At 58.9% G+C, this 10,372-nt stretch overlaps 1 protein-coding gene across 1 annotated transcript in view; it reads left to right on the top strand.

Annotated features, from left to right (window-relative positions):
• CBX2 (chromobox 2) overlaps window positions 1-8,920 on the top strand; it is a 23,587-nt gene extending 14,667 nt beyond the window's left edge. The window contains exons 3-5 of the mRNA XM_025047108.1: window positions 555-798; window positions 2,934-3,039; window positions 4,646-8,920. Of these exons, the coding sequence (XP_024902876.1) occupies window positions 555-798; window positions 2,934-3,039; window positions 4,646-5,953 (1,658 nt within the window). The 3' untranslated portion in view covers window positions 5,954-8,920. The remainder of the gene's footprint in view (window positions 1-554; window positions 799-2,933; window positions 3,040-4,645) is intronic.
• Window positions 8,921-10,372: the final 1,452 nt, after the last annotated feature.

Here is a 10,372-nt window from a genome sequence, read left to right as displayed (position 1 = left end):
CCTTCCCTGCGCCCAGCCGCTCCCCGCCTGCGCCGCGCGCCCATTTGTTGCATGCGCCCCCGCCCCGCCTCACCCCTCCCCGCGGACGCGAGCTCCCCTCTTGTCCATATTCCCCCGCTGTAACCTGAGCTTTCTATTGATGAATGTAGGGCTTGCTTTTTTTTTTTTCTTTTTTTAATGGAAGGGAGGGGACTTGGCATCCCCGGAGGGGGCTCTGTTTACAGTCGCTCGCACAGACCCGTTTCCCTTTTCTACCCGGACCCCACTCTTCTTTCTTTGCTCTCCCCTGCGGGCGCCCCAGCCCGCGCTCGCCTGGGCGCCAGCCACATTGTTCTTAATGTTTGGGCTGCGCTTCTGTGGCCCTCGGCCTCCCCCTCCCTGCATCCTGGACAGCCTTCCCTTCCCTCGCTGGCTCCGGGCCAGGGTTTGGGGGCTTCCCTCTGCCACTTTCCATCTCGTTGGGATTTGTTTTTCTCCCAGGAGGAGACTGGAGTCCTCCCGAGGCCGAGTGTTAATTGGAGGGATTAAGGTGGTGGTTTCCCTTGGAGTTTGAGGTCGTGGTTCTGGCTTCCAGGGCGGGGTCCCCAGGGCTCGTCCTGGACGTGAGTGGGGTCTCGTCCACTCTGCCACAGCACCCAGTGCCTTTGCCGACAGCAGGGACTGGCTTCTTTCTGAAGTGGCCCGTCACTGCCTGCTGTTTTACCCCGTCCGACCTGCTTTTTGTTTTTCCAGACACAACAGCTGGGAGCCAGAGGAAAATATCCTGGATCCACGGCTGCTCCTGGCCTTCCAGAAGAAGTGAGAAAGTTACAGCACGCGTGGGAAGGGGGAGGGCGTTGGGGGACCGTGGCCTGTCAAGCAGTCACGCAGGGTGGTGCTGGCCTTCCGGGGGTCCTGGGCTTGTGCTGAGGTCTGAGGTCTCAGGGCGGCTGTCACTAGGGCCTCTGGTGCCATCTCCATGGTTGTCTGTAAAGGTGGGGCAAGCCTTGAGGTCCCGAATAGGCCTCCTCCCTTCTGTCTGCTGGCCAGGGCCGTGTCCAGGCCTAAGGAGTCACTGAGTAAGTGCTGCTTCGATCTTTCTGGAAGCCATACTCACCGAAATGATCCTTTTAGCTCCTTCCTGGAAATTTCTGGTTTCCCTTCTGGACCTCTTCTGTCAAGTATTTCGCTAACAGGAAAAGTGAACACTAGGGTGGCAGGTTTGCCATAAAAATGCAGACCTGGTCCTGCCAGAGGGCACCACTGAGCAGAAGGTCCCTGAGGGAGCTGGGACGCGCGCAGAGTCAGGCTGCGTGCCGTGTCTGCACCGAGGACCACACGTTTCTGGCCTGCAAACCGCTGGTGCTGCGTGAGCACCGTGGGGGCCCCCTGGCCAGTCTCGGGGGCCCGACTTGCTTCTGTAATCCTAGATGCTGTTTCTATTTTTAGGTGGGAGACTCGGGTTAAGAGAGGACGCCTTGAGATCCTCTTGGAAAGGGTGGCAAGAGGCGGGTGATGGACAGGCCACCCCATCGGGGCACGAGAGTCCACAGCACACTTGGCGGGGGGAGGTGTGGGCCCTTTGTGAGGGATCGCCCTGTCGATAGAGACAGATGAATTAGTTTTCCGAAAGCTGCCCCCGCCGGGGTCACTCTGGACCCCTGTTCTCTGGTAGCTCAGGCTCTGTCCAGTCTTCATCTGGCTGGACATTTAGGGTGTTCTCAGAGGGGCTGTGACATCAGGGAGAAAACAGATGGGCTCCGCTCCGGTGAGAATGAGGTGAGCATAGGTGTGCCCCAGCCTCATCCGCAGCCTCATTGTCCGCCACTCAGTTCACACTTTGGCTCCCGCGGGACGGGGCCAGGGCAGCTGGTCCTTCCCTGGGATGGGGCCTCACTGTTGGGCGTGTGCTCCTAGCTTTGCTTTGGGTTACAGCACAGGGGACAAGTGGGGTTGGCGACCAAGTGAGGTGGAGGAGTTAGAGCCATGGGGTGGTCTGGACTCCGTCTTAGGGCAGAGAAAACTGGGGGTGTGGGCACTCTGCTTCTCTAGTAAGCCAGAAGGGTCCCACTGGAAACTGGGACCTGGCAGTTATTTGCTTGATGTGGGGGTGTGACCTCTGTAAGACTCAGGTCAAGAGGCCTCAGGTGACCGTGTTGGGCGGGAGAATCGTGAGATGCCCCTGTCCCCTTAGGAGATCGGATGGGGCTGCTTCGGAGTGTGGGCTCTGTCGGGTCGTACTCACCTTCCAGGCCCTGAAGAGGTGGCACCCGTTTTAATCACCGGGAAAGTTCTCCAGGTGGACCCCCTTCCTCAGCGGGTAGCCTGAAACTGCAGGACCCCGAGTCTCGGGGCTGCTTAAAGGTGTCTGCAGGATTCCTGCCCGGTGCGGAGGTTGGGAACAGAGTCCTCGAGAAAGGAACCCGGGCGTGGGCTCGGGGGGGCGCGGAGGGCGCTGTGGGACGGGGGCCCTTGGTTCCCCGCACTCCCCCTCCCGTGATGTTGGGGGGGGCCTCGCCTCCCTGCCCTGGACTCCTATTTGAAGTGAGGGATTGATTGGGCCATGTGACCACGAAGAGTCCTCCCAGTGGCATTCTGCCAGCCCCTCACCGATCTACCCGCAGAGCGAGGCCGTCGCCGGCTCCGGGTCGGTGTCGGTGTCGGTGTCGGTGGAGTCGGAGGAGCCTGGAGGACCGTTCGTTTCCGGCTTAGCTCGCGTTCCACCCAGCGCTCACGAAGGTGGTTGGGTGTACAGATGTTACCACCCGTGCTGCACAGGAGGGGGGTCTGGACTCCCGCCCTGAATTCATACGTTCGTTAACAGGATATGTTTCTGCAGTGAAACTGATGATAAGCTACTGTGGGCTGGGCTGGAATGTCGGGGTGTTTGCAGCCTTGGTGGGTCCGTGTGGCGGGAGGGAAAGTCTGTGGCCCTGACTGGGGATTGTCTTCAGGGAACACGAGAAGGAGGCGCAGAACCGGAAGAGAGGCAAGCGGCCCAGGGGGAGGCCGAGGAAGCACACGGTGATGTCGTCCTGCAGCCGGCACGCCAAGCTCAAGGTGGGTGGCCGGTGGCCTCGTCAGGCCACTTACCTTCCAGCACTCAGGGCAGAGTGCACGGTGGAGGTGGGTGGGCCGTGACGCTGGTCCACCTCCCTCCTTGTGCTACTCACACAGCAAGCCTTGTGCTACTCACACAGCAAGTCCAGCTCCCCTCCTGAGCTGCACTCCTACTGGATGGCTGGGTCAGACTTGGTACAGACCATCATTCTCTCTCATCCCAGTGGCTTATGGAGAACAGGGAGGGCGCACACAGTAGGTACTCATAGGTTTGCCAAGTACCTGGGTGGCCCACCGGTACACACACCTGGGGTCCGTGGCACCACCTGCCTCGCCTAGTAGTTCAGAGGCAAGATGGGGTGCGGGTTCCTCAGTCTTGGACGTGTTTTGATGCCTTCCTCAGGAGTGCTTACCACCCCAGGGCCCCGAAGCCAAGAGCTTGGTCACTTCCTGCATAAACCCCCTGCCGGGAGACTGAGCATCCTGCCTTCCATCTTGGTGGCCGGCCTACAGCAACTTCAGTTTGTCTTTTGAGATATTTCTTCTGAGCAGGGCGGGGGTGCCACAGGGGTCCCGCTGACTGCAGGAGAACATGGGGTGTTGGTGTTGACCGGCAGCACTGGCCATCCCTGTTGCTTGGGCTCCCATCAGGTGGGGTGACAAGTTGGGGGCCAGGCAAGCAGGCCCTGAGAGTCTTCAGGTTTGATCCTCGCCCCCAATTCAAGGCAGGCGAGCTTTGGAGCAAGGGCCTGGCTGATGGTTCTGTCTCCCTAAAGTGCACCTTTTAAAATGCCGACCCAGCAGGCAGCTTGGGGACTTGGGAAATAGGGGGTGCACTTAGCTTTCAGGGTGATGCCCAAAAGACAGGAGGGCAGTGTTCTTTTCTCCTGTGAGCTGGAAGGTTCTGAAGCCGTTGGCTTTGGCAGTGCGGAGGTGGAAGCAAGGCTTCCGCTTGCTTTCAGATTACAGGGCTGCGGTGCACCTCGCTTCTGAGGGTTAACCTTACGAGACGTGAATCGAGCTGCTCTGCGCTCCCTCTAGGAGCAGAGTGGAGCTGTGTCCCCTTGAAAGTCAGTAGCTTCCGGCTGCTCTGGTGTGTGTTTCCCGTCCTTGCTCCGACTTCATCTTAGGAACCGCCCGCGTTTATTTTCCACTATTTTTTATTTTTTATTTTTATTTATTTATTTTTTTAGCGAGGCAACCCTTGGTGGACCTCACAGATTGCAAGAACCTTGTCAGCTTACAATCCCTTATTTGTTTGTTTGTTTGTTTGTTTGTTTTTGCACCTCTAGCCCCTGGTCTTCCTAGGTGGTCTCCCATCCAGGCCCCACCCCGCTGAGCTTCCGAGGTCAGGCGGGCCTGGGCGTGTCGGGGTGGCGTGGCCGCAGACTCCTGCACTTTTAACTGCACTTCCTGGAGTCTCCTTAGGACCTTGTACGTCCTCTCTGGGACGAGGTGGGGAATTGCTCCCTCCTGGCCGTGTCTGTTCTGGAAGCTGCAGCAGGTGCTGGCTCTGAGGTGTCCGAGGCCCCTTGGGGAAAGTGCGCTGTGGATGCCGGGACCCGGCTGCAGAAGTGGTGGTGGCACCTTCGCTTTGTCTTTGCAGGAGCCCGACACGCCTTCCAAGTGCAAATCCAGCAGCTCCTCCACGTCTTCCACGTCCTCCTCCTCCTCCTCCGACGAAGAGGACGACAGCGACTTGGATGCCAAGAGAGGCCCTCGGGGCCGCGAGACCCACCCAGTGCCCCAGAAGAAGGCCCAGATCCTGGTGGCCAAGCCCGAACTGAAGGACCCCACGCGGAAGAAGCGGGGCCGCAAGCCCCTGCCGCCGGAGCAGAAGGCAGCCCGCAGGCCTGTGAGCCTGGCCAGGGTGCTGAAGACTGCGCGGAAGGACCTGGGGGCGCCGGCCAGCAAGCTGCCCCCTCCGCTCAGCGCCCCCGTGGCCGGCCTGGCAGCCCTGAAGGCCCACGCCAAGGAGGCCTGCGGCGGCCCCAGCACCATGGCCACCCCAGAGAACCTGGCCAGCCTGGTGAAGGGCATGGCCGGCAGCCCCAGCCGGGGCGGCATCAGCTGGCAGAGCTCCATCGTGCATTACATGAACCGGGTGAGCCAGAGCCAGGCCCAGGCTGCCGGCAGACTGGCGCTCAAGGGCCAGGCCGCTGGCAAGTGCAGCCTCGGGCTGGACCTCAAGGTGAGGACGCAGAAGGGGGAGCTGGGGTTGAGCCCCCCAGGAAGCAAAGTCCCAAAGGCCCCCAGCAGCGGGGCTGTGGAGCAGAAAGGGGGGACCACGGGGGGCCCCCCCCACATCCACAGCAGCGGCAAAGTCCCTGCGGGCTGCCTGGGTCCCCAGGCCGCGCCCACCCAGGAGCTGAGCCTGCAGATCTTGGACTTACAGAGTGTCAAGAACGGCACTCCCGGGGTGGGCATGGCCGCCCGCCATGCCGCAGCCACCAAGGCTGGCCCTGCCGCCGGGCCAGGCGCCGGGAAAGGTTCAGGGGCTGGCCCCACTGGGGGGAGCGGGGCTGGTGTGCTGACTGACACCAGCAAGGGTGACAAGCCGGCCTCTAGGGCGGCAGCTCTGCCCCCCGCTGCAGGCAAGAGGGACTGTGTCAAAGGCAGTGGGGCCCCCGGGGGACCGGAGGGTCCCGCGGCCCCAGGAGACGGGCGCAAGGCGGCAGCGCTGTCTGAGGTCAGCACCGGCGAGGACAGCAGCTCCGACTCGGACCCCGACTCGGCCTCGCCGCCCGGCGCCGAGCAGAACCTGTCGGTGTCCGTGCAGACCAGCCAGGACTGGAAGCCCACGCGCAGCCTCATCGAGCACGTCTTTGTCACCGACGTCACCGCCAACCTCATCACGGTCACGGTGAAGGAGTCCCCCACCAGCGTGGGCTTCTTCAGCCTGAGGCATTACTGACGCCGCTGCCAGGGCCTCCCCTGCTGCTCTGTGGCCTCTGGTTTTGCTCCAATAAGTGACCTCCACCCCACATCCTCTCCTGGGTCCAGGTGGCCTCCTTCAGGGGCCAGCTTGGAGGGCCTTCTCCCGGACCCCAGCCCTGCCCGTGACGTCGGGCCAGGCGGTGCCTCGATGCCTTGCCAGGGCCTGGCCTGGCCCTGTTGCTACCTCTGGGCCTTCGCTCCGCCTCCCGTCGGCCTCAGGAAGTCATTCGCCACCTGCAGCTCGAGCCAAATGTCTGATCCCTGCCTGAGTGACAGTGGGGGTCAGCTTCCTCTGGTTTTTGGGGGGCACACGTGTTCAAAGAGAGAGCTTCTCTCGGTCCCGCTTGGCTGTCTTGCCCAATGGTGGCAAAAGTGTATGGGGGGGTAGGCATGAGGCAGGACTCGGGGGACTGCTACAGGGAGGGCTGGGTAAGCTTCTAGAATATGGGACGGGGTGGCGGGGCACACAGAAGGGGGTTCTTGCTGGTCAGAGCTCCTGTGCTCAGCAGTGCCCGAGCTGTCAAAGGTGAGGGGACCGTTATCTCTCTGTCCCTACCTCTGATTGCTGAAGGCTATGGCCTTAATGTAAAGTGACAAGTAATTGGAGGTCAGGGGCTGGGAGCCTTAAAGAGGTTGGTTTTAATGTCACCTGACCCTGGTTCAAACTAACTGCAGCCCCCAAACACCAAGCAGGAAGTCCAGTTGGGCTGGGAGGGGCAAATTCCAGTGCTGCTTCACCTGAAGAGCCTCAGTTTTGGGGAGGAGAAGGCCGTCCCTCCAGCTGCCCTCCTTTCTGCTGGCCTGTGCAAGGACCGCCTTACTCCCGACCTCAACCCCGCAGATGGCGCTTCGCGGCCCTGCAAGCTGGGAGTGCGGGCAGGTGCAGGAAGCGGTTCTGTCCTCCAGCCACCTGTGGGCTACCAGCTATTGTACAGGGACCTGGGTGCAGTTCCCGTCCGTGAATGTGGCCCCACCTTTCCCTGACAATCCCCCCCATTGGGGGTTCCACGTTCTTCCCCACTGGGAAGCTGTATCCCTGTACCATTTGGGAAGTGGGACAAAATCAGGGTGCCTGCCTGGCAGAGGCCTCCAGCTACCCTGGTCAAGAGCCACCTACCCTGTGTGGTTCCTGATGGGGCAGAGAGGTGGGTCAGCGCATGGGGTCACCGGGTCTTTGTGATGCCAAAAAGAAAAGTGAGGGCTTAGGGGGGCTCCCTTTCTGTTTCAGTTGGTTAAAGTCAGCCAGCAGATGTGGGGGGCTACTTATCCCCAAAGCTTCGATTGCAGGGGAGAACCTGGACTTGCAGCAGGCTGGTTCTGGGGGGTGGGCCTGCTACATCTCCAGTGTCCCCAGTCACTCACCCTCTGTGCCAAATAGGACAACGTGGCTTTTGTGTAGCCAAGTGGATTTCAACAGTGTGCCTTTGGGGATAGCTCCTGTCCAGGATCTTATTGAGGGACAACCTGGTGCAGCTTCTGGGTCTCGCCTGTGGCAGCCGTGCTGGCTGTGGTGGGAACGGTGCCCACCTTGGCGGAGGTGAGGGCTTGGAGTCCCAGATGCCCAGGCTGCAGCTAGAAAGTGGGCAGCGAAGGGGAGGATTGTTCCTCATCTCAGCAGGGGAGGGCGAGATCTGACTCCAGCTCCAACCTCCCCTCCTGTCTGCAGACCCCCAGATCGCCCCTGGGTGTGACTAAAGGGGTTCCTCCAGGCTGCCTCCCTCTTGGAAGAGCTGGCAGTCTCCAGATTTTGTAGCTCCTTTCCTGCCAGGTGCTCTGCCGCTTTAGAGGCTGCAAAGCCAGACCAGCAGCAGCTCCCTTCCAAGCCTGTGGGGCAACCAGGGCCTGGGCCGATGTGACGTCCCCAGCAGCTAGGTCTCCAAACCCTGACTTGGTGCCTTTCTGTTTACCAGCTATTTCAATCCCAAAGTTCAAATCTGCAAACACCTTACTTCTAGCCACTTTGCCTTGCTGCGTTGTGTTTTTTTTCTTAGTGTTTGTGACTCCAAGCAGTCTGTGTTTAAAATGGGCATGTGTGTGCACGTGCAGCAGCCTTTGCTGGAGTTGGACCAGGTGCTCAGAGTTGGTCATGTTTACCAATAAATAGAAGTAGTGCTTTTTTGTTTGCTGCTATGTGCGCGTGTGTGTAGATATCAGTCACATCCGACTTGAGATTCCTTGATTCTTTGTTCCTCTTACTATGTGACTATGTGGGCTGCGTCCCCATATTGAGTGGGCGTTTTAATCCCGTCACATCTTTCTGTTTGCTTCTGTAATGGATAGGAAGAAGTGGCCAGGCTATCCTCTTGAGAGGGTTTGGCATATTTTTATATATATTTTTTGGTACCAAAAAGAGTGTTCCTTGTTTTGAAACACTCAAAATTCTGACCTGATGGGGGCTCTGGGCCTAGAGGCTTCATTAAGGGAAAACTTGGGGCAGGACCAGCGCGTTGGACCGGTGCCAGTCACTGGCTTGATTTGTGTCTTTTAATTTAAAAAAAAAAAGCCAAATCATTCATGTATGCCACTTCTAATTGCTTTAAACTATGGCTGTTTGTTTGCTTTCCTAAAAGAGAGAACAAAAGTAGATGCCTTGAGAAACTTCACATCTTGTGGAAACAGGACAGCAGCCCAGCCCCCACCTTCAGTCAGGACTAACCAGTTAAAGGAAGTGCTTCTCCCAGGAAGCCCACCATGGCTTGGCGGAGGGAGTCTGAGGAGGGGGGAGGTAGTGCCTAGATGACCAGATCTTCGCTCACGTGCACCTACAAATTCTGTGCATTTTCTAGTACTTTTGGAAAACTAACACTAGCATTAGGTTGCAGATTTTTTTTTTTAGACTGATGATAATTTATTTTGCAGGGGGAAGGCATTAGCAAATGTGTCAGAAGATCTTTGTCCTTTTGTTAACTTTTAGTACATCAATAAATATTTTTTTGACTTGTCAGCCTGGTGTGTGTCGTGTGTGGTGCCCGGAAACAGGTCTCCTCACTTTCTTGAAGCCGCCACACTTGTTTGGACAGGGACAGAATCAGACTGTCCCAGAGGATGGGAAAATCGAAGGCTTTGGGAAACCCTTAGCCACTTTCTTGGGGTGCGGAAAAATATGTTTTTCTAAGCAAAGGGATGGGGTTGATTATAGATGTGAGTCCCTGTCTGGAGACAACTCTGGCTGTCACAATGGGGAGGGGGAGGGGCAGGGGCAGGGGTGAGTTGTTGCCACAGGCATCTAGTGGATAGAGGCCTGCAATACATCATAAACTCACCCTGAGATCTCCCAGAAACTGATACTTAAGGTTAAAACACACACACCCAGTATGCTCAAGCCCCGGAAGCCACTCCGGGTAACTCTTGAGAAGGACGGAGCTGTGAGATTCCGGGGGAGTCGCCACCAAGCACAGAACGCCTAGAGTCAGCAGGGCTTCGCAACTCCAACACCAGGCGCTCGTGATAAAGAGGTTTGCCTACGAAATAACCTTCCCCAGTCCTTGAGGGTTTGAATTTATGCATAAATTTCAGGCTCCAGGGAGAATCAAGATCCCTTTGAAGTGGGGGGAGAAGTTGCGCCTAGATCTTGGCCGCCGCGGTTGGAAGGCGGTTGGAAGGCTAGTTGGGGCGAAAACCTGAAGCTTTTAGTTCAGGAGGAGGTTCCTGCTGCAGCTGGAGAAGCAACCCCAGCTCCACCGAGCCCCAGGAAAGGCCTGCAAATTTGAAATCAGATTCTTGCCAGGAAGGCTGCTGGTTTGTTTCCTTTTGTTGTGCCTTCAGAGGCTGGAGCTGTTTTGTTTTGGGAAAGATGGGCAGGGACCACCCTAGCCATCCCGTCCTGGGGCTTTTGAGAGCTGCAGAAAGGGGTTGGGGACGGCCAGGAGGGAGCAGGCGGCAGAGCTGGAGCCGGGCCGCCCCCCGGTGGCCAGCCAGGCTTTCCTGGGCGTAATTTCTCCGGAGCCCCGCCAGACGGTGCGGGCCCAGCTCCACACCGGCCTTTGTTAGTTTTCTGCGCTGCTGATCTGATTGCCTAATCCACAGCCTTCCCAGAAGAATGGGCTGGGCTGCCAAGGGGCCAGACCCGGCCAGGGTTCAGCCCCGCGCCGCCGGGTCCAGTCTGAAGGTGCCTGGCGTGATCCGTGCATCCAGGTTCCAAGCCGTAGATCCGCCTGGACACCGCCTTCCTCCCCTCCACCCTCGTGGCTTGAGGGCCTGGCCGCAGAGGGGGCGCCCACCCTAGCGTGCTCTCGAGGGGGAGAGAGGTGGTTTCCCTGCTTGTTTGGGGACCCGAAAGGCACCGGCCAACCCCGAGCGGGCGAGCCAGGGAGAGGGGCTGAGGCCATCGCCTCTAGAGGGCGCGCGCGTCCCGCCAAGTGCGGGCCGCCAGCGCTTTGGACTCCCGGGAAGTTCC

Source organism: Pteropus alecto, unplaced genomic scaffold (assembly GCF_000325575.1).
Source record: "Pteropus alecto unplaced genomic scaffold, ASM32557v1 scaffold134, whole genome shotgun sequence".
NCBI lineage: Eukaryota > Metazoa > Chordata > Mammalia > Chiroptera > Pteropodidae > Pteropus > Pteropus alecto.
This window is presented reverse-complemented; position numbering and strand designations above follow the sequence as displayed.